The sequence below is a fragment of the Prionailurus viverrinus genome, chromosome B2 (assembly GCF_022837055.1).
Source record: "Prionailurus viverrinus isolate Anna chromosome B2, UM_Priviv_1.0, whole genome shotgun sequence".
Lineage (NCBI taxonomy): Eukaryota > Metazoa > Chordata > Mammalia > Carnivora > Felidae > Prionailurus > Prionailurus viverrinus.
In genome coordinates, this window is record NC_062565.1 from 101,467,822 (window position 1) to 101,492,363 (window position 24,542).

A 24,542-nucleotide genomic window follows, 5' to 3' on the forward strand; every position below is an offset into this window, starting at 1 on the left:
AACCACCCTTCACAACACAGGGCTCTAATCCGACAGATTTTTTTTTTTTTTTAATAAAAAACTCTCCCTAAAGCAATTGCAATAAACAATGGTTGGCTGGCTCTTAGACCGACCAACTAACAAACCTTCAAATGAACAAACAAACACAACCCCAAGCCCAATTTCCTAATCTGTATCCCAGTAATTCTGACATGTGGAATTGAATAAAAATGAGTTATTCACCCTATGTAGTTATTTGCATTTCTAAAACCAGGATATTACCTGCTCAATTCTTCAGCCTCTTGTTGAAGGTTCTGGGCATGGTCGACGGCTTCTTGGACTAAATCATGACTAAGGTTACTTAGGTTGGAGAGCTTTCCTTGTAGTTCATTTTTGGCTCCGTCTATTTCCGCATAAATCCCTGATGCATTCTAAAGAAAATGTTTTAAAAAGTGAATTGTTGAACATAGAAGGACTTAAAATCTTTTTCCCTTGGAGCACCAAAAGATAATCTCTATTCCTCCTTATCATGAGGTTTAGTAAATTTCAGGCCGGGTCTATACGCGTCTAAAATACTTCAAGTAGACTTTTATCTTTTTCTCTTGCATCTTTAACTCTTTCTCTATGGATTGCTTCCCCCACTTTCAGACATGCTCTGCCTTCTCCCACCTGAAAACAAAACAAAATGAAGATAAACCAAAAAAACCCTCCATTACCCATACATCTCCCCAATGTTATTACCTTACTTTTCTATTCACCGTATAGTAAAATATCGTCAAAAAAGTGTTTATGTTAGCTGTCTCTATTTTATCACTTTTTAACTCACTCTTTAACCCACTCCAGCCTGGTTTTTACTTCACTGCTCCAAAAAAACAGAAATTAAACTAATGATATCTCTGTTACTAAATCTAATGAGCATCATTCATTTTTCCCAGTCACTCAAATAGTGATTCTCGACATTGTCACCATTCTTAAGCCATGAACTTTTCCTTTTTCCATCTCCAACTGATTCTAAGCAGATTACTTTATTTTCTTTTTTATTTAGAAGACATCAACTAACTGTAGCAGGGAATTTTTTTTTTTTTTCTGTACTCCTGATGTTTCCTCCCTATGAAGGGAGCTCAGTCACTGAAACCTCAGACCTCTCCACCCCTTTCCTAATTCTGCTCCTAAGAAAGGGACTGGTTTATTTGATTGGTAAATTTTGGGGGGGATAACTGTGTAGTCTCTGCTCAACTCTACGCTCTGCCTCTTGGTAGCAAGCCTGAGTTTTCCTGTGTTTGTCCATAATGAAAGTTGTTCTGGGCAGAGCCCCCACGTGAACCTTCCTGCAATGTTGCCTGTCTGAGCGGGCAGCTCTGCCTAATTCTGGGATTGAGTATTAGCCACCCCACTTGGCTAAGAGACCTAAAGCCATGTCCTCATCTTAGCTGCATCAGAAACGAAGGTGATGTTCTTGGGTCTCGTATTTACAATTTTATTTATTTTTCAACTCGTTTAGAACTTGGGAGCTGATAGAGGGTACTATTCTCCTCGGAGACTCCAATACCAACAAAGAAGAATCACAAACAACTCTTTGCCACCATCCTTCAGTCCCTTCCCCTCAAAGAAAACCCTATTATAGCTACATTTTTATGTACATCTTTCTCATATTTTAAGAGGAAAAGTGTTCCTTTTCTGTATGAGGCATGCTGCCCTGTTTTCTCTTCTTCTTGCTCCCTAACTAGTGGCTCCTCTCATATATAAACATGCCCGGTTAACCTCTCCCATTAAAAACAAACAAACAAAACCTATTCCTTGACTCTAGCTTCCCCTCCAGCTTCTTTTCTTTGTTGATCGAGTGCATTCCACAGAAATGGTTCTTGCCAAGGTCCCCAGTGTCAGACACCCTATTGCCAGATCCATTCGACACTTTCCTGCTTTACGTACTGGATTTATTTCTGGTTTGTGACGGTGTTAGTCACTGTCGTTCCCCCCAAACTCTCTCTTTCCTTAGCTTCTGTGACACTGTTCTCTCTTGGGTCTCCTTTTTCGCTGTCCAGGAAGGAGACTTCAAAAGCTGGTGTTGCTCACGCTTGACTCAGACCTTTCCTCTATGAATAATCTAACTTAGTTCTGCCAGCTTAGTCTTTCAAGTCTTCTAACCCACTCTGCACCATCCTACAGGAATGGCCATCTTTCTATTAAGCAAATCTGCTCATGTTATTTTCCCTCTCAAAATCAGCCAATTGCTCTGCAGGAACACATTTGATTACTCAGGTGGCTTCATCAACTGATCCCTCCTCTTTCCAATCTCATCATTTCTCACCCGTCCCCATTATGTACCATGGTCAAACCTTGAGTAACTGATGCTTTAATGCTCCCTGATTTTTTTCTGGCCACTCTACCTTTGAACATAATATTTTCTCTATCCAGGATAACTTTGCTTTCTTTTTTGTCTGACCCACCTGGAAAAGTTCTATGAATCCTTCGAGTTTTAGCTGAAATATCACTTCCTTTATGAAGCTACCCTTAATTTCTCCAGGATGAGTTCAGTGTTGTTATATATTTCTACTGTTCATGTATCACACTACTATAATAATTTTGCATGATTATTCCACCCACAAGACTACATAATTGTGGAAGGCAAGATTTGTGTCTAATTTATTTTTGTATTCTCAGAATGTAGCATAGTTCTTAGCACAAAGGGTTTATTTCTGTGGAGACAGTATTAAGTCTCTAGCTATTTGGTAGATCATCTGGGGAACAACTTTGAAGAAAATTATATTTAGTTGTATAAGCAGAAAGAATACCATGGACATTCCACCTTTACTTATTAATTCATTAAATAAATATTCAGCATACGCCCACTGTGTGCCAGGCACTCTTTTAGGAGATAGAATGCATAACTATGAATATAGTCTCTGCTTTCAGGGAATTTACAACCTAGTGGGAATATATAGATTATAGATAAGTGGTCAAATAATTGAACAAGTTAATTTCAGAGAGTAAAAAGTATTTTGAATAAAATAGTATGAGTGGGATGGGTTGGAGAGTGATTGAAGGTAAAAACACCATTTGCATTGAATGTCACAAGGACACTAGCCATTTGAAGATCTGGAGACAGCAGGTGCAAAGGTCCTGAGGTGAGGAAAAGTGTGGTGTGTTTGAGAAATAGAGCAGAGTTGAAGGGTGACAGAGAGGAGTGGACTGGAAGGTAGTGAGTGGGGAAGAGATACGTGGATTGAGGTAGAGTGATGTGTCAGAGTCAGGTCACTTAGGAACCATGGTAAAATGACCTTGTTTCTTACTCTAAGTTTCACTGGAGGTTTTTGTGTGGGAGAAATAATATTTTTAAGGGATTGTTCTGCTACTGAATGGAGACTGAGTCTTGAGGGGCAAGAGTGGAGGTAAATGAATAGGTAGGAGGCTCCTTTGGCAGTTCATGCTGGAGAGGAGGTAGCCTGGACTGCAGAGTAGAAGCAGCGAAGGGAGTGGTCAGAAACCAGGACTCCTTTTGGAGATAGGGTCAATGGGTCTTATCGAAACGGGAAGGAGGAGAGAGGAGAAATCAACAATGACTCTAGAGTTTTGATTTGAGCAAATGGGGTTGTGCCGGTTACTGAGGTGGGGAAGAAGCAGGTTCTATTCAGAATGTGTTAAGTTTGATATGACTATTACACATCTAAGTGGTAGATAAAATCCCTGAGTTCTCACTGGAAAACTTTAAGCATTTGGATATGAGTCTGGAACTCAGTGGAAGTATGAAAGCTGGAGGTATAAATTGTGGGGTCATGCATATAATTGTTCTTTAAAGCCACGGGATTCAATGCAATCAGCTAGGGAGAAAGGGTAAGTATCAAAGAGGGACCAGGACTGAGAATGGAGCCATTCATTATCAAGAGCAGGGATGGACCAACAGCTCAGGGCCACATACAGCTCGAGGCCTGTTTCTACACAGCTCCTAGCTAAGGACATTATCTAAATTTTTGAAGAGTTGTAAAAAATAAAAACAAACAAAAAATTAAAAAAAAAAACCACACAGAAAAAAAGGGAGTGTGGTTATACGTGGCCTGCAGAGCCTAAAATAGGTACTACACAGAGGATGTGCAGAGGTGAAGCTAGCAGAGGAGGCTGGAAAAAAGTCTCCAATGAGTTGGGAGGAGGACCAGGTGAGGGGGGAGGGTACTGGAGGAGCCAGGATGAAAACTCTGAGTGTTTAAATAAGGAGAAAAGGTTAGTCAGCAAGGAGGCTAAGAATGCTGAGGAGGGAGAAGTAACCGTGGTTTTGGTTATGTTGAGTTCACTGATGACGTGGACAAGAACAGTCTCGGTGGAGGGGTGTGAAATCCCATTTGGAGTGGGTTGTGTACCGAAGGCAGCAGATGGCTGGAAGGTGGATATGCCAGCTATAAATGACTCTCGAGGTGTTTTGCTGTGAAGCTGAGCAGAGTAGAGTAATGAATGGGACAGAGATTAGAGGCATGCAGGCAAGGGTTTTCTTCTTTTAAAGGATAGGAGATACTTACACATGTTTCCATGTTGGCAGCAATGGTTCAGTAGAGAGTAAGAATGGGACCAAAGAGAAGAGAGAGGGCATACTTTCAGGGGGAAACCTGCGGCCCCGTTCTTGAGGTGGGGAAGGATGGGATTCAGAGCACAGGTGAGGAGATGAGACTTCAACAGGAGAAGGGATACTTCACTAATTATAGTTAGAAGGAAGGTAGATGTGTGCATAGAAATGCAGGTGGGCTGGTAGAACTGGGGAGAAAGAGGAGGGAAATTCTCTTCTCTTTGTTCCTGTTTTTCAGTGAAGCATGAAGCAAATTCACCAGCCAGACTGATAGAAGGGAAGGTGAATTTTTCCCTATGTTGGCTTCTCTGGTATGGCCATGATGCTGGGGATACTTGGGTTTACTGGGCTATGGGGAGAGAATTCTCATGTGGGTACAGTAAGGGAAGAGGTGGATAAAGAAGTTAAGGCTGTTTGCAAATAATGATTATACAGTAGTCCCCCCCTTCTCTACAGAGAATATATTCCAAGATCCTCAGTGGGTACCTAAATCTGTGAATGATACCAAACCCTGTATATACTATGTTTTTCCTATGTGTATAAGCCTATGATAAAGTTTAGTTTATCATTTAGGCTCAGTAAGAGTGTAATAATAATGAGTAATAATAAAATAGAACGATTATAACAATATACTCTAATAAAAATTGTGAGAATGTGGTCTCTCTCTAAAAATGTCTTATTGTACTGTACTCACCCTTCTTGTGATGATGTGAGATGATAAAACGTCTATGTGATGAGATGAATTGAGGTGAATGAGGTAGGTATTGTGATGTAGCATTAGGCTATAGGACGGATAAGCAGGGTGGGCTGGAGGAAAAGCTTGTTGGGCAGGAGAAGTTATGGGGGCCGGAGGTCTGAGAGCTGGTGGGCTCATCCATCTCGATTTTGGTGTCACCAAGGATAGTGATGGGAGTAGGGATGGAGAGGAAGACAGGGAGCTTGGCGCTGAAGCAGTCGAAGAATGAGATGGTGATCAGATGACTTTAAAATGATCTCCTTTCAGGGGCACCTGGGTGGCGCAGTCGGTTAAGCGTCCGACTTCAGCCAGGTCACGATCTCTCGGTCTGTGAGTTCGAGCCCCGTGTCGGGCTCTGGGCTGATGGCTCAGAGCCTGGAGCCTGTTTCCGATGCTGTGTCTCCCTCTCTCTCTGCCCCTCCCCCGTTCATGCTCTGTCTCTCTCTGTCCCAAAAATAAATAAATGTTGAAAAAAAAAATTAAAAAAATAAAATAAAATAAAAAAATGATCTCCTTTCAGTAGCTAGGAGCCACAGGTGGCACTATTGAGCACTTGAAACATGGCTAATTCCACGGAGGAATTCCATTTTAATTTCTTTCACTTTTAGTCGTGTAAATTTAAACAGTCATATGTGGGTAGTGCCGCCAGGCAATGAGGGAAACTGAAAACTTCAGCCTCCTGATCCTACTTCTGTAACTCCAGTTAACTTGACAGATTTGAATTGGATTCCACTGTTGTTCTGTGACAATGAGCCGCTGTTCCGATCTGTTATAAATACAAACCTACAGGCCACATGCATCCCTACCTTTATTATATCAGCAAGTTCTGAAAGGGTCAGACGGGGTGTTGTCAGAGAATCCAAAGACGTCTTCAGAGAAGCATTCACCCCTTCCATCTGTTCCCTCACTCTCTCGTGTTGTTTCTGTGGGAAGGAAGCGTAAGATACAGCAGAAGAGAAGGTCACTGTAGAGAAAGCATCAGGCAGAATGGTCAATGTCACCTCCTGTCTTTGTGCTCAGACAAATCTAGGTTCCTCTCACGGCCCCAAGACTTAATTGCTGTGTAACTTTGGGGGAATTCTACTCATGTCATGCTCCGTTTTTTCATTTATAATATGGAGGTAACAAATGTAAGCACTTTGGGAGCTCTGAAGCACTTAGGTATGATTATTGCTCAAAACACCATCATCTCAAGGGGAGTGACCGCTTCAGAGAGAGCCTTTGACTTTTTCTCCACAAATGTAGAAAGTGGGACACTGGATGTGGGAGTGCACAGAAGCTCTATATTCGCACTAAGTGGAAAATGAATTAATTCAGAAAGGCATTTCATGTGCTGACTTTGGGCCAGGTACGGATAGCTCATTTGGATAGTAATAAAGCATATACAAAACAATCTTAAAGTCCTTAAAAAAGCTTTTTTTAAATGGCCCTACTATGAAAGCATGAAATTGTGATCTTGCTTCCTGGCACTCTGAGCTCGTAATGTTAGATGCTCAGACTTTTTGAGGAGGGAAAATGGCCCAAGTGTTAATCTATTTTTTGATGAATGTTTTCATTTCTACCTTCGCTGTTGGGTTCTAGAAACAGGCATGTTGTGACTTTGAAGAAATATTAGATAGCCTCAAATGAGTCTGGAGTTTGAAAGCAACACAGAATGATACTTTAAGAGGGAAAAGTAAAAGACTCATTTTACAATCTGAGTAAAAAATGAGTCAAAGTTACTTTAGAAGTGGTAATTTGAATGGAGGTTGAAATATATGACTTATGGTATGATCCAAGATATCATGGGAATAGTTACAGAAGCCCAGATATAGAAGGACACACTTCCTAAATTCATCTCAGTGTCTTTCGTGTTCCCTGCAGTCTTTTCTAATTTAGGGAAGGAAGATGGAAGCATCTTCTCCAAACACGTTGCAACAGGGGAAGATATAGGTCCAAGGACAGAAAAGAACCCCATTTGAACATCTTAATGCAAGAACCTTCCAAAATCAATTTCCCCTCGAAATCCACCAAGCTTAATACAGTGTGACTATCTGGGGTTAATTATTCTTGTCTCCACAAGCAGCGGGAGTCACACAGCTCTATACAAAAGCAGTATCTTAACATAAGAGTATTATCTACTTGGCAATGAAATCATGCCATTTGCAGCAATGTGGATGGAACTGGAAATGAAATACGCTGAGTGAAATAAGTCAGTCAGAGAAGGACAGATAACATATGTTTTCACTCATATGTGGATCTTGAGAGACTTAACAGAAGACCATGGGGGGAAGGGAGGAGGAAAATACAAACAGAGAGGGAGGGAGGCAAGCCACAAGGACTTTTAAACACAGAGAACAAACTGAAGGTGGATGGGGAGGGGCTTGGGGGAGAGGGGAAATGTGTGATGGGCATTGAGGAGGGCACTTGTTGGGATGAGCACTGGGTGTTGTATGGAAGCCAATTTGATAATTAAATTAAAAAAATTGATTAATGCAAAAAAAAAAGAAAAAGAAAAAAATAAAATAAGGGTATTAAGGTAGGTAAAGAAAGGAGGTGTAAAAGCTTGGTATTATTTAGCTCGTTCAGAGAGGTTTTCCTTCTGAGACATGACCCCTGTCGGAAGATCTTGTATCTGGTCCCCTTAAGGGAACGCAGGTAACATCCTGAAGTCAGAGCCAAACTTTAAAGCCTTGTGGTAACAGCACTGAGTGATAGGTTCATTTGCAGTAGTTGGAAAATGATGTTTCAAGTTAAGGGGTTTATCACTTATCATATACTGTACTCATCATATACAGCCTTAGACAGAAATGAATAAACTTAGCTTTGAAACAAAGATGCTCCCACAGAAAGAAGGTCAATTTGAACAAAAGAGAGTTTTGAAAACTGATACTTATGAAAATGATACACAATTAGCACTATTAGGCATGCTCAATCTCCATTTCACATATGCAAAGAATAAAAAAAATCCTGATTCTTAAAAAATGATAGAAAGAGTTCTGGAGGGGGGGCAGAGCTTTGGTTAAGTTAATTGTGCTTTTCAAAATATAGAATCTTACATTCATCTGATGAAGATTTTTATTATTCCTAGTTGTGTGGCTACTGTTTGCACATATCAAAACGATTAAAGTGTGTGGTTTATTTTTGGTTTTGTAAAAAGATCAGAAATTTGGTGTGATTCTTTTCTAAGATGTGCTGTAGGTCTGACAGTGAAATGTGAAATTGCAATACTTAAGTATAGTAGGGAAGACAGATCCGTTAACGGCTGATCGCAGTACAGAAACGGGAATATCACAAGGTTTGTTATGGGATTGCTGAAGAAAGCACCTGTTAACTTGGGGATAGGGAGTAGGCCTCCTGGAGGAGGTGCCTGGGGCTATCCAGGCAAAAGAGAAAGGAAAAAGAAATCCATTCCAGGCAGATGGGATTACTGGGAGTGTGGTATTGTCTGCACTGAACACATCAGGCAGGGACACAACAAAAGGCAAGGCCAAGGAGGCTGGCAAGGGTCGATCAGAGATGGTTCCTCATGGCATGTGAAGGACCATAGACTGTCCTATAGGACAGTGTCTCAAATGTTCTTAACCATAACCCACAGTAAAAAATGAATGTTTTGTTGCAACACTAAGGCAGAAATGTGATGAAACCAGACTTCCCTATCCATGAGGTGCTTTGATATTTTCTATTCTGTTCTTTCCATTCCATTCTATTCCATTCCATTCTATTCCATTCCATTCCATTCCATTCCATTCCATTCCATTCCATCCATTCTCCTTTTTTTTTGGTCTTTTTAAAAAATGCTTGTTGTTATTTGTTATTTGTTATAGTTGTTATTCAACTATACTTCAACTTTTTAAAAAGAGCTGGTTACAACCCTCCAAACTCATTTTATGATCACTCAGTGGTTTACAAGCTGAAGCATCAAAGGCACTGGTATGGGTCAGGAGGAGAAAATGAAGGGTTTTAACAAGAGCAAGTGGTGATCCCCAGGACTGTAATGGAGGTGGCTGATCAGTATGGGTGGGGAGGGTGGGTGGGAAGGGAGAAAGAATGGAAGGGAGAAAGGGAGAGGCTATTTTGGTTGCTATCTTGACCATTATTGTTCTAAAAGATATTGACTCAGGGATTCCTCCTATTAGAAAATGGTGGTGACAAGTGTAATTAACTTGTTTTTTTCAGTTTTTATTTATTAAGTAATCTCTACACCCAATGTGGGGCTCGAATTCATGACCCCAAGATCAAGAGTCACATGCTCTTCTGACTGAGCCAGCCAGAGATGCCCCAAGGGAAATTCACTTTTATTTAGGAAAATGTTCAGTGACTTACTGAGAGATGGTGATGACTGAAAATCAGGGCGGAGAGCCTCAGTTAAGTTGGTTTCGAAGACAATAAAAATAAACACAACTGAATTAATGAATTTGCTCACAGTTGCTTCCTATTTTTTGACATTGTTATTTTACTCTCATCTGTATAAGTCTGTCCAAAGATACACACATCTCCCTATCAGAGGATGGCCCCTCTCGATCGTGGTGGCTGTGAGTGCCTGCATTGCTTGCAACAGCCGTGACCACCACCAGATCTAAGCCCCCTAAGGTGGGCATGCACAAATCCTGCCCCCCATAGGGATCCTGGCCTTTGCAAGCTGTGGCTACATCTGGGAATTTCTCTCACCTCTTTGTATCTGCATGACCTTTGGCTTGAATTAGATTCTGTATCTGTGTGCATACCGACCAGCCAGGCTGTGCAATTTGCTTATCTCGCCTTTCCAGAAATTATACATACCCTCCTAGGCACATGTTTCTGAGTTGCTTTGATGTTCTAGTGCTCTCAGTTTAAAAAAGGAAAAACAGGCAAGCATAGGACTAGCACTTTGGTTACTCACTTGCAAGAACAACGTAGCCATACACATTGACACAGGCACCAAGAACAACTGCATTCTTACTGGTGCGAAAGCGAAACAATTAGAATGATTTCAACTTGATTTTAGGTGCACACGCTTACATTAGCAAGTTAAAGCGGCAAAACATGGACAAATCTTTTAAAGCTATGAATATCTGAATGTACCAATATTTTACAAAAATCGCGAGCCAACTGTCCCTCCTTGTTGTAACTTTGTGTCATATGTGTCTGAAATGCATTTACGGGAGGAATGTCCACCGTACCTCGAGGTCCCGCTGCCTGGCTGCTGTGGCTCTGTTCATGTCTTCGGCATCCCTGACGCGGTCAAGAGCCTGGTCAAGTGATTCCTGGAGGTCTGACAACTTAGCATTGTGGTCATCCAGCTGCTCCAGCACAACAGGAAACAGGGAGCGAGTATCATTGTACAGCCGCTGCCAGTTCTCAGCTTGGTTCAGCACTGGCAAGACATGGACACAGAAACTCAGTCTGGGCTTCTCCTGTCTCCTCTCATTCCATCCAGGATTCAGCAAAGATGCAAACTTGTCAGGCCATGCCTTCCTTAGCAATAGAGACTGAAGCTCTTGTTTGCAAAACTAGCCCCATGTCCTATACTGGAAGAAAGAAATCCTATTTTGTAGGATTGAGAGCCCCTGGATGGCAGTCAGCCAAAAAAAAAAAAAAAAAAAAAGAGTTTGGTTCCTTTTCCCACCGAGATGATGATTTATGTGGAAACTGTGTTGTTATTATACTGTGTTTATTATTACCCAGGTTATTAGTAATTTTACCATATAAAAGGGTTTGGATGTACCATAGTTTTACTATTAAAAATAACCCAAATTATCTTGTCTGTTACCGACAAGTGATATTCACAGCCGCTCATTTTCTGTATTCTCTCCAGGCAAGTGCTTTCAGTTAGCTTCTTTAGGTCAAACCTAAACCATTACTTTGGTAATGAAGAGTTACCGTTGGCTTTGTGGTATGAAGGCTGAATGACAAGGATATATTCTTAAATTCTGTATATGTCTTAATTCTCTGATCAAGGAAGTATGCATTGACTATGTGCCTTAATGCTATTTTCCCTCCAGGGAGTATCAGTCTGTCTCTTGGAGGTCTTGTATTTTCTTTCATCTGTGTGAGCACAAGATGCAAGTTCATAGCTGAGTAAAGAGAGTGGTTAAAAACGCATCCACGAGGTTGGAAGGTGGCTAAGTGGGGGATGTGGTTGGTTTCATTTCCCCAGGGCAGACTCATTAAAATTCCCAAACAGGCTGGGGCGCCTGGGTGGCGCAGTCGGTTAAGTGTCCGACTTCAGCCAGGTCACGATCTCGAGGTCCGTGAGTTCGAGCCCCGCGTCGGGCTCTGGGCTGATGGCTCAGAGCCTGGAGCCTGCTTCTGATTCTGTGTCTCCCTCTCTCTCTGCCCCTCCCCCATTCATGCTCTGTCTCTCTCTGTCTCAAAAATAAATAAAACGTTAAAAAAAAAAAAATTTAAAAATTCCCAAACAGGCAAGAAATGTGGAAGCATCCGTCTATGACATTAGATCTCCAGCCTTCCTGAGTGCTGCCTTCATCCTGACTCAGAAATGGGGCTCGAGGTTCGTCTTGAGTTCTTACTGTTTAAGACTTAATACGTTTGCTATGGTAATATGCCTTTACGTGAAGAATGTTCCTCTTCTCAAATATTCGTAATAATTTGCAGCAGAAGTTGCTAGTAATGATCATAGGAAAATAACCCAACGCAGGTGTTCTTAACCCTTTTTTTGTGCCATGGGACTCTTTGCAATCTAGTGAAAGCTTCAGACCCCCTCTTATAATGTATTTAAAAATGAATAAAGTAAAATACATAGACTTAAAAAGAAGACCGATATATTAAAAAACAAATTGGTACTATAAGAACACATATGCCTCTTCTATTTTGAATTACCGCTAAACTTAATGTTGTGAGATAAGAACAACAGCTAGTATCTGATACCCAAATCCACGGCTTCTCTTGTTGATTGTGTAGATTAAAATGGACACAAATTCTTTGCAACTCTTCCCATCGAGAGTGGAGTCTATTTCCTCACACCCTAAGTCTGGGCTGGTCTGGGCCAGTAGGATAGATGTGACATCTTTGAGTTCCACTCTTGCCTTCCTGGAAGGCTCCTGCTAAATGAACGAGGCTGGGCTAGTCTCCTTGAAGGTAAGACACTATAAGCGGGGGAGGCCCAGCCATCTGCCCCTAAGGGCCAGGACATATGAGTGAGCCCAGCTCCTGCTACATCGAGCAGAGATGAGCTGTCCAGGTTGAATTAAGCCCATATTGGAAGCCTATGAAGTCATGAACAAATAAATGGTTATTGTTTTAAAAGAATATGTTTGGGATGAGTTGTTAGTCATTGATAACTGATACAGTAACCAAGTCATAGGTTCGCTAATACTACTGTTGTGTGTTGCCTACATTCATCATTAAAGGAAATGTGAAAACTTGGAGGCTAAAAGCCTAAAAGTCATTCACCAGACTTCAGAATGTGAGTGTTGCTGGGCTTGTAGCTTTACTGCCTTCTCAATAAGATTTCTTTTATTGTTGTTCTGAAAACTGGCTCTGTTCTGAAACTTAGCTTTTCTTCCCCTGTTTTATATGTTTCCACCAACTGTTAAGTCCCTATTTCTTCTTCTCAGGAGTTAAAGGTCTATAGATTCTGTGTGAGATCTCAACTGTTTTTCAAAACCTCGAGGTTGGGCTTGAGTCTAAAACTCTTGGTCATTTAGTTAAGTTGTCCTAAATGATTCCCTGAGGCCATGTACAAGTTTAAATAGCTCCAAATATTGGGAATTGCTTGCTTTGACCAAATGTTCCCTTGCGGCTCAGTGTCCTCTCTTGGACCCACAAAGGAAGCAAACATGTGCTGTGTGCCAGGAGTTGAATACACCTACGTTCCTGGGCTTCATCTGCCTCCTCGTCCACTAGCTCCCGCTGCATGAGGAATGGTTGACGGCGTCTGATCTCCTCAAGCATCTTCTGGGCCAACACCATCTTCTCAGAGATTTCCTCAGAGCTAAGTTCCTGTTCCTCCCCATAATAGAGCATCTTGTTGTTGATCTCTGAAAGGAAGGACACAGTGAGAAAAGAAAGCAGGGTGGGGTGTCTGGGCATTTTACAGTGATGCCACTGAAAACATGGAGGGAGGGCAAAGGGCAGGGCTGATCCCTAAATGGAAAGAGGGTATCATTCAAAGACTGTTCTGATGTTCATGCTGCAAACACTGGTGGCAGCATTGGAATTCGCCATATATTCCAAGGAGAAGTAAAACTTGAGGAAACGATTCTGCCTCCCCCCATTTGGTGTCTTCAGGATGGGAATGGGATTAATACAAAGCCTTTCCTGACTGCAGCTGTGTCTGGTTTCCATGGCAATTCCTGAACGTTACTATGTAAGGCACACAAACCTGGGGTCTTTGATCAACCTTTTGAATAAAATATATAACTTGGAGAAAATTATCTGAGGTATCTCCTGTCATATGTAGGATGTGTAAGAGGTATTAATTATATTTCAGCCAAAGATCTGACCAAAGCTCTAAATCAAAATAAAAGCATATTGATAGTTGTTCAAATGGGTCTTTCAGATTATTCTACAGACCAGATATAAAGTAGAGGTTTGTTTTAGTGTGATGTGAGTTTTCGTTTATTAATATATATTAATAATTAATCTATCTATCATCTATCTATCTATCTATCTATCTATCTATTTTTGCAATAGCTATTTGCCTTCTGTAGTATGACTGTTTTTCGAGATTGGGCCATTTTGATCCCGTGTCATTTTCACTCCACTTCCATACATAAGTAAGATGTCGGATGGAGAATTTTAGAACCAAAGAGACTGCTGACGCTCAGAGAGATTAGATAAGTTGTCTAAATCCCAGCAGTGCTGAGTTGTTCTCTGATTTTCTCTTCCTACTACATATGATCAGATGAAAGTTATATAATTGCCACCTTGTCCGTATGACAGGTCTGGGAGGAAGCATTTTATCTTCCTGGCATAAGTGAAATTGTGTGTCTGTGGTTTACTGTGATGTATGCGGCTGGCCAGACAAGACGGGTAAACAAACACTGGTGTCACATAAATCATACCAGAAACGGGCTTCTATTTTATATGGATAATAGCTTGAAGGTCACCAGTAATTTTTTTACAGACGGTTGGGAATAAGGAATGACACGCTATTGATACTGTGTCGCATTCCTGAATTCCAAAGGAAAGGAGATAAATGGGGTAAGGGGTTTTTTAACACTATAAATATTACTGAGAAAGTTACAGGGAAAACCAAGATATGCTAGAAAGGAAACTTATGAAGGGATTAAACATTTACTTTTCAAGTGAAATCTATGATATTAACTCTGGAAATAAACTAAACATAGATTTTTTTTTCCCCTCCCTCAGATCTAACACTTCCAGGGCTGACTCGTTTGGCATTTTGATCCAAATATTACATTTACAATTCTGGCCTGTTTTATTTTAGCCACGTCTGGAATAGATTAGAAAAAGGAAATGCAGGCAATGACATTTTTTGCCTTGGTCTTTGGAGACTATTCATACATTATTTAAAAAATTTTTTAATGTTTATTTATTTTTGAGAGAGAGAGAGAGAGAGAGAGAGCATGAAAAGGGAAGGGCAGAGAGAGAGGGAGACACCGAATCTGAAGCAGGCTCCAGGCTCTGAGCTGTCAGCACAGAGCCCGATGCGGGGCTCGAACTCACAGACCGCGAGATCATGACCTGAGCCAAAGCTGGACGCTCAACCGACTGAGCCACCCAGGTGCCCCTTCATACATTATTTTTAAAAGGTAAACTGATGGCAGTTATTGTTTCCCATTTACACTTCTGTATTTTTTTCATCTTTTCTTGTGCTTACAGGGTCAAATAGAGGGCTTAGATTCCTTCCAAATGAAACACGTTAGAATAAAAATTTTATAACAGCAAATGTGAATTATTTTCTCTGAATGGCTTACTAGAATGCTGGCTTTACTTGCTGCCCAGAGGGGCATTTATTTCTTAATTAGATGAGGTCAGCTAATCCAGGCTCAATCCGACTTTTTGAAAAAAAATCAATGGTAGCTCTAAAATGTTATAGGAAAAAAATATTTTATTGGTAGGTGCAAAAGCATGAGTCAGTGAGGATGGGAGTGAGGGCTGTTTGAGATGCGTGCCATTCATTTTTATTATGTATTGTAGGAAATACAGCAAATGTCTAATCTTGGCTCCATTCATCCCTTTGCCTGGAGTATGTTCTCTATACCTCAGGGTAAAGATATGACCCTCTCACTGTGGGTTCCTTTTCTGCCACCGCGCTTGGTGTTGTCATCTAGCTCTTAATACATAGGATAAAAGCTATGGAGGCACACAAATGCTGTATCTTAGCAGACTGTAACCCAAGGAAAGTCTCTTTATTTTAGAACAAGTGAAAGCGCCTGTTTTCTGTTGATAAATTTAAGGCTGGCTTTCAATGGGCTATTAAGATGGTTTTCAAAATATTGCCTGCACTTATCAGAAGTTAGCACAAATAAGTAATCCTCTAAGAGGGAAGGTAAAATCTGCCACTGTGTTTTAGGCCGAAGAAATGTCACACGTCCCCTCCAGACTTCTCTTCTGAACTGGGGATCAGAGCATGTTGCCTCCCTGGTCCTTGGGACATGGGATCATCGAGACAGTTTAGGACAGTTTGGATTAGTGCAATTTCCTGCCACTCTAAAGGTGATGTTTTTTGCTGCAGATAGTTGAGAAAACCATGACTCCTACTCAAGACTCCATAGCATTCCGTTTCTTGTGCTGGAAAGGTATTCCGGCATTCCACTTTAGTGAAATGCCTGGAAAGGGAATGATTCTATACATTTATTCTTGACAGCTAACAGATAGTAAGTAGGGAGAGTACTCAGAAATCCTAGTGAACAAACTGGATGACTATATATGTGGGTGTGTGTATATATATATACACACACACACACACACACACACTATAAATATACTATATACTATAGTATGAATACCATATGCATACACTATATAATCCATACATATTTCCTTACATAGACCTCTCTAACAAGTTACTGGCACATAGTAAGCACTATCAGTAGCCATTATTTTTGTTGTAGTTTAACAACACGAATGATTCCTCGACATTAGGCTGCACCAGAAGAGAATATATTTACCTTTAATTTTATCCCTCATATCATGAGCTTGCTCCACAAGCTGTGTGGCGTGGTTGATGGTATCCATGCTTTCCTTCTGAGCCAGTTCGCCCCTTCTTGAGGCTTGACTTTCCTACAAATAATCCATATAAACACCAGCTTAAATTTATGAGAAGGGAATGTTGTGTATGTGCGCATAGCAGTGGGTGGGCATAATGCATTCCATAAACATAAATTTCCTTGGCATGTGGAGCTTCTATAACATATAAAATGGTCCCAGAAATCATGCATGAATGTGATGTGATGACCAGCTTTAGAACTGCAGAATGCTATAAAATCGGCCGTATTCCTACGCCATCAGTCACAGTTGGGTCCAAACCAATCACCTTTCATATGTAATTTACTCTTTGAATTTTTACTGTATCTCAGGATTCCAGACTAGGAAATTACCCGTGTCTGCTGATCAATTTGACATTGTGCTGATGGAAGAGCTTAAAGTTTCAAAGGGGAAATCGTTGAGAAAGTAGGCAGACCTTGAAATGCTTCATGCGTCTAGGGGCTCCTGGGTGGTCCCACCAGAGCTGACACTGATTTACCACAGAGATTTAAAGGATTATGCTGACTGGGCTCAATGCTGTTTTCAGTGCTGCATTCCAAATTCCCATCAACACTGATGCCACTTGGGTACAAATAACCACTCAGGCAGATCTGGCTCAGAGTGAATTAGACTCTTCCCCGAGAAGCAGACTCCATTCTCTCCACCAGGGAGCTTCTATTTCAGAGCTCCCATGTAGTAGTTGTCCAAATGAAATTCGAACTCAAATGTGGCTTCTGAAAGCTCATGTGGGTGTGTAAGTGTATGTGCATGTTTCTGTGTGTGTCAGGACAGAAGTTGATCTAAGAAATGGTTTAAGGGCAGGACACTGGCCTGTATGCACAGCATTGGGGATGTGTACTGTGTATATCCCTTTGGCATTAGACTGACTCACGGGTTATATTTAAGGGGGGAAGGAGTTCTCTGATCACACTTGGCAGATGCCTACTGGCCTCATCTGGTGCTCTTTCGGCTCAGTTCTATTACAAAGTGCCGTCGTGTCTGAGTGGACTGCATGGTCTGTCCCACTGCACAGGTTCCCCGGGACAGGGAAGGGCCTGTTTCAAACTTTTTTTCTCTCACCCAGTGTTCTAGCCAGAGGGTTGTGCCATGATTTGACCTGAAATGCTTTGGCTTTCTAGGCATAACCAACCCACATAAGTGGCCCTTAGTCAAGGAAGAGAAATGCAGAAGTGGTGTCATAGCAAACACGTGCCCTGGAGGTTTTTTTTCAAGCAAGTCCGGAATCCCTTCCACATAAAGCCCCCTATAGAGCAGTAGTGCAACCATCAGACCCTTCCTGAAACAGTGGGCTTTCTGAATGGGCACTGCATTCTGAGTCATTGCATTCCTTCCTCCAATGCCTGTCTTCTTCTTGCCTCATTCTAATGCTTTCCAGAAACACAACATCTGTGGTCATTTAAAAATCATATGATGCAGGGACGCCTGGGGGGCTTAGCTCGTTGAGCGCCCGACTTCAGCTCAGGCCATGATCTCACAGATCATGGGTTCAAGCCCTGCTTGGGGCCCTGTGCTAACAGTTCAGAGCATGGAGCCTGTTTCAGATTCTGTGTCTCCCTCTCTCTCTGCCCTCCCCCACTCTCACTATGTCTCTCTGTCTCTCTCAAACATAAATAAACATTAAAAAATTATACGATGCAGAAAATAAAATCAATCTTATTCTTGATGTCACGCTTCCTGCTTTTAAAAAGTATGGACACAAACCTTGAAAACATCTAGAAATTTTTTAAAAATCTAGTTGATTTTTGATCCAGTTCAAATTATATTTGCAAAACACAACACTTATATCTTTTACTTTGGTTTCATCCTTCAAAGAAAAAGGCCTATTGTAATTACTGTGTTCATTTAACTTATTTCTTGATATGGAAACTTTGAAGTGAAACAATGAAAGGCAGCTGGGGGGGGTGTGAATACTGCTAAGAAAATTTCTTTCTGACAAACACTAGAGGGCGCTTAGTAACACTATATAAGAAAATAAGTGGTTAAGCAATGTCTGTGACTTTACACAGCAAACTTACTGGCTATAATAGAAGTCATGCCTTATTGGAAAGATTTATGTTTTTCTGTAACTTTGCTTACGGATGAAAAATAAAAATAACGGTATGGGCACATGGTAAAACCAGCGTACCTTGCTTTAAGAAAAGCCAAAATTAAAAAATTAACTCACAACTATAAACTAGTTGATGGTTTACATTACAAATAGATTAATCATTTACTTACCCCAACAGCAAATTCTCCCTGTACATATTTAGTATAAAAAGTGGCAAAGGGGCACCTGGATGGCTCAGTTGGTGAAGCGTCTGACTTTGGCTCAGGTCATCATCTCACAGTTCGTGAGTTAAAACCCTGCCTTGGGCTGTGTGCCATCAGCACAGAGCCCGCTTCAGATCCTCTGTCTCCCTCTCTTTACCCCTCCCCTGCTTGGGCTCTCTGTCAAAAATAAATAAACATTAAAAAAATTTTTTTAAGTGACAAGATCTTTTTGATAATACAGTGCATATGAAGGGTAGTGTACCTAGATGACTGATATTTTTTTTTTTTTAATTTTTTTTAACATTTATTTATTTTTGAGACAGAGAGAGACAGAGCATGAATGGGGGGAGGGCCACAGAGAGAGGGAGACACAGAATCTGAAGCAGGCTCCAGGCTCTGAGCTGTCGGCACAGAGCCTGATGCGGGGCTCAAACTCACGGACCGTGAGATCGTGACCTGAGCGAAGTCGGACGCTCAACCGACTGAGCCACCCAGGCGCCCCTAGATGACTGATATTTTAAAAATCAACCAGACTAAGTGAGGATGATAATATCTAGGGTGAGAATAGACTTCATTGTTTAAACTGTGACACTTTTGAAAGTGAAAGCGGAACTTCCAGGAATCACTCTGGGAGACAAGCATAAATAAGGACAGTGTTGGACAAAACAGTAGTGGGAATAAAATGGTTCTGAAATGATGCTCCATTTCAGAACCTGTACAGTGATATCTACTTCTGTGGGTTTCCCTACCTCCTGAACATTAACGGCTTCTAAAAACCTTTCCAGACTTGAGTTCCTCTGAGCTACAAACTCAAATCTTTCTCTAACTGCCCTCTGGGCATCCACAGAGAAATGTCCTGAGTAATCCATTCTGTAATTTAATTTTTTGATGGACTGATTGATTTTTACATAAAGATCTCTACGTATTTTTATGTAATCTTGGGGGTAGTGAGCAAGAGTTGCATGCATGCTTTACGTACTAAGTCAGCCAGGTGCCCCCCTTCTGTAATTTTAGAATAGTCATTTCTCCAAGCCAGAACTTCCCTCATGTCCAATTGGTCACCAAATCATTCTTATTCCGCTTGCCAGTCTGGCCTCTCCTCCTGTTCCATACTACCACAGTCTCGGTTGATACCTGTTCACTGCAAATTCTGTTCAAATAAAGGCAAGGTAGCAATCAACCACTCTTTTTTTGAGAGACAAAGAAAGAGAAAGAGGGGTGGGGGTGGAAAGACAGAGGAAGAGGGAGAGAGAGAGAATTTTAAGCAGGCTTCATGCCCAGTCCAGTGCAGAGCCTGACGTGGGGCTTGTGATCTCACGACTATGAGATCATGACCTGAGCTGAAATCAAGAGTCCGACGCTTAACCGACTGAGCCACTCAGGTGCCCCGCCAACCACTCTAGTTTAGACCTCTGTGGCAATTTTCCAGATTCCTGGTGCCCATATCTTCAGCGTCTTCACTCGCCAATCTATCATCCCTAGTGCAGAAGAATGTTTCTGAAATTTCAAATCTGATCAGTTCATTGTCCTACATAAATACTTCAATGTTCTCCAAAGCCCACAGGATGAAGCCTACATGTTCTTGAGCATGGTGGGCAAGGTTCCTCATGACCTGGCCTCTGAGAACTTCATCAGCAGTGTCTCCTGCGCCTTGCCTTACAGCTAACCTTTCAGTAGGCCAAGGCCAAAGTTTTTCTAGTTGTAGAACACACTATGTTGTTTCACATCTCCCTGCTTTCCTGGTACTTTTCGCCTGCTTAGGAAGTACTTGATAAACTCCCAGTAATTTTTATTTTATTTTTTTTCCCAGTAATTTTTAAACATATAGGTCAACTCATCTTCTCTAAGAAGTGTTCCCTAGCGTATGCCTAGTGAACAAGTTAATTATTTCTTCCTTAGAGTTATCTCTTTAGCCTGTACCATGCCTCTCTTATTGAACGCTATGTTATAATTACTTTGTTTTACATACCCGTTTTCCCTGCTGGCTGTGAGCTCCTGGAGAGCAGGGTTTATGTTACATTATCATGTTCATTTCAGTATCCATAGCACTAGCACAATAGCTTATACACCAGGTGTTAGGTAGTGCTTTTGGAATTGAAACATATTCTTATTTTTTGCCCTACCATTTTGTCAGGATCAGAGATGAGCCCAGGTGCTTTTGATGTATAGAGGTGGTGGCCTACTTTCCTTCCAGTCCTAAAGATCTCCTCGATGACTTGATAAGCGAGGGAGCTTTTGTTGTGGCCAAAGGAGTAGGGAGGATATGGAGGAGATGGGGAAGTAGAGGGGTGGTGCAGCACCTTCCTGAGCCAGCCCTTGGAGACTGGGCTCTGCGACTTGGGGCTCTGCATTGCAACTTCAAGGTCCCGTTGTCAGGGGGCAGCACTGAAACTGAGAGAGGGCCCCCGCCTCTTCTCCTGCGTGTAGCCTAGCACCACTCAGACTTCGAGCATGGTGCCTGGGGAACATGGGAAAGTAGAATCTTGACTTGTCTTTGGCACTTTCTTACAGACATGACAAGCCAGTGGTAGAAGGGAGGTCGTTTTGAGCACCGACTATTTGAGAATACAAAATGCCTGGGCATCCTTTAGGGGATTCCCAGAAGTAAGGGAGTAGGAAAGGGCTGTAGACTTTTTCAAAAGAGGGCTAGGACGAAACCAGTTAACTTAGGTTAATGTAAACTGTGAGATTTGGGGCTCATGAGGTTTACGTGACAATTTGCAAACAGAGGTATTTTCAAGTTCAAGAGGCAACATTACTGTGATTAAAAAAAAATCATTGTGGGAATGAACCCACAGTGAAATCAATCCTTCAATTAATTAATTAATTAATTAATTAATTTTATTTTAAAGTTTATTTATTTATTTTGAGAGAGGCAGAGAGAGTGTGAACAGGGGAGGGGCAGACAGAGACAGAGAAAGAATCCCAAGCAGGCTCTGTGCCTCAAGCTGCGGAGTCTGATGCAAAGCTCAAACCCATGAAGAGTGAGTGAGATCATCACCTGAGCTGAAATCAAGCGTCAAATGCTTAACTGACTGAGCCACCCAGGCGTCCCTATCCTTCGTTCTCTTTAAAGGTAAATATTAGTTACTTATTTGGTAGAAGTCTTTCTAAGGCAACCTTTTCTTAAATCCTTCTAAGAATCAATCATGGGCTTTTCTGGACTAAAGGATTGAAGGATGCTTGAGAAGTCATTAAGACCAGCTCTGGGCATTCGTTTTGAAATCTTTCAGCAGTCTCTTACACCATCAGGACTGTTGTCATAGTTAGAAGGACCTTATTTTCAGTAAGAGTTCTTGGAAATACCTGAAAGTTTCAGTAGCTTTTTCATCCACCTTTTGCTTTGGTGGTCTCTTCTTGGTGCCCAGGAGCCTTTTCTACTGTGATATCACTTAAAAAAATTTTTTTTTAAATGTTTTTATCTATTTTTGAAGGAGAGAGAGATAGAGCATGAGTGGGGGAAGAGCAGAGAGAGAGGGAGACACAGAATTCGAAGCAGGCTCCAGGCTCTGAGCTGTCAGCACAGAGCCTGATGTGGGGCTTGAACTCATGAACTGTGAGATCATGACCTGCGCTGAAGTCAGACACTTAACCAACTGAGCCACCCAGGCGCCCCACTACTGTGGTATCACTTGAAAGCTCGTGCTATTTTCTCCCCATGAATGTCTGCATTTAGGTTATATTGGAAGTGGAAAATTTGTACAACAAAAGGATCAGTCAGTCCATGTCTGAGCTGTGAGAGGAACTAATCTTGGGGAAAATATTTTCTCAAGAATTGAGACACTGGGCAAATTCCAACCATGACACCAGAAATGAAAAAGCAGTGAGTTTTTCACAAAGATTTCTTTCCTAGTATTTCCTTTGAAACTTAAGAGATCGCACTGCTTCCTACATATGCTCATGCTTGGATTTTAATATGCACAATGCATGGGAATGAGGGACCCAAGTTTCATATACATTTCGAAGTAGCTGTATCTTCCAAAGATCCAATTAGAACAACTCATGTTTTTAGAAGCCTAATCTCGTAAAAGTTTATGAGGTCCAACATCAAAAGAGATGGCCAGAGTTAATTTTAACCTTTTTTTTTGTAGAAAATAAGAATTATTTTTCAAAGAGATCTTCAATGTCAAACACCCATGTCTAAAAGTTGAAATCCGAGTACATTGGACAGCCTTGGTAGAGCATAATCAGGGGAAAAATGTGTCAAACATTTTAATGCATAAAATATGGCACCTGGTGGCTTAGTTATATTTTTCCTTATTAGTACAGATGATGGATATTTTTCCATTAGGCTCCTGGGGAGTGTATTTAATAGTCTTTCATGTTAACTCTGTTCTTCCTGTTTTCATGTTTTTCTTGTTCATTTGTGAGAACTTTTACAAGTCATATTTCCCTCAATATTTTTCTTAGTCTGGTTGAATTCTTAGTCTATTTATTGCTTCACTGGGTATTTGAAATTTTATCTTGTCAACTCTATTACCTTTTTTAAATTATAATTCTTCATGATATATTTAAATGTACTGTTATTTCCTTTCAAGGTTTAACAATGATTTCATTTTGCTTTCTTATGGATTTGAGATTTAAACTCAACTCTTAATCTGTCTGGAATTTATTTTAGTATATGTTATAAAGTGAAAGTTGAAGGTGATTATTTTTCCTGTCTAACTGCAAAATTGCTTTCTCAGCATGGTTCTTCTTTCCTTTTATTATTTAATGGATCCTTTAGCAAACATTTAAATTTCATATTCTATATAATAAAGTTTATTTCTGGGCTCTCTACAGTTCTTAGCCATAAAATGTTAAGGCAAACAGCTGACCAACCATCCTAATTGAAACATCTATCAACCATATTAACCAGCAACAAATACAATGAAAGTTCCCCATAAACATAGTTTTTCAAGGAAAGTCATCAAAACCAGAAGAGACTGTAGAGACCAAGTATATTAACTTTCTCCACAGATCTTGCCTTGATTTATTTTAAGGCACATGGGTCACTGCATTTTTCCTTCATTGTGTTAAGCTTCAGTCGTTTGTGACTAGCCAGGCTCATGCCGGCTAAATCCTTTCTCTGAAGGCACTCCCAGACACTGAATACCTACCCTTTCCGCTAATTCCTCCACATCAGACAGAAGGCTTTTCATTGTGTTCTCAGCATTGTTGATTTGTATCTTTCTTAGGACATACTGGTTTTCTCTTTCTGACAATTTTGTCTGTGGAAAAGAAAAATGTTTTGAAAAAAAAAAAAATCAGTAGATGTGCATACCAGGCTTTTAAACATATACATACAACGCTTTCAGTGTAAGGGGACTCGGAGTAGAATGTGAGCTTCTGTTACCAAAATCGTGGGGTCTGAAGGCTGCTGCCACCTCGTATGAAGGTTGGGGTCTGCACAAGGGTTCCCATGGTCTTCAGAGCTGAAGTTCTACGAGCTCTGCTCACTGGGCCGGAGACCCTGAACCAGGCTGTGCCGGCCATGAAGAAAGGGCATCTTTTTCTAATTTCACAAAAGTACCATATAGACTGGTGGAGGCCCAGCGTGTGTGATCTTTAAAATTTCCATTTTGGCAGACCTTGGAGGAAATGATCGAGCCATAAGGATCAATGTAATGTAAAATGGAGTTTGGAAATTCTCTTTCTTCTTTTTAGTGCAAGGAGAGTGATTCTCTTTATTTTGGACCATTTTCCCTTTCTCTCCCATTTTTGCGGAGTTTGGTCCAATGTAGCTTTCCTTGGACTACTTTGGAGAAAGCCTTTCGATCCTGGCCCAGGCGTCCTGTCCTGTCCGTTATCATCATACCTATCTTGATGTTGTGCTGTTGAGGAAAGAGAGTTCATGCGGTATCATGAGGCCTGTGTCTGGGTGACTCC

General features: G+C 41.1%; 1 protein-coding gene across 2 annotated transcripts in view; it reads right to left on the reverse strand.

Moving 5' to 3' along the window:
- LAMA4 (laminin subunit alpha 4) overlaps positions 1-24,542 on the reverse strand; it is a 150,913-nt gene that overhangs the window by 59,502 nt on the left and 66,869 nt on the right. For both annotated transcript variants that reach the window (XM_047859971.1, XM_047859970.1), the window contains exons 9-14: positions 23,774-23,884; positions 16,328-16,439; positions 13,061-13,228; positions 10,409-10,602; positions 6,074-6,190; positions 262-410 (exon numbers count right to left, since the gene is read on the reverse strand). In XM_047859971.1, coding sequence (XP_047715927.1) covers positions 262-410; positions 6,074-6,190; positions 10,409-10,602; positions 13,061-13,228; positions 16,328-16,439; positions 23,774-23,884 — 851 coding nt within the window. The remainder of the gene's footprint in view (positions 1-261; positions 411-6,073; positions 6,191-10,408; positions 10,603-13,060; positions 13,229-16,327; positions 16,440-23,773; positions 23,885-24,542) is intronic.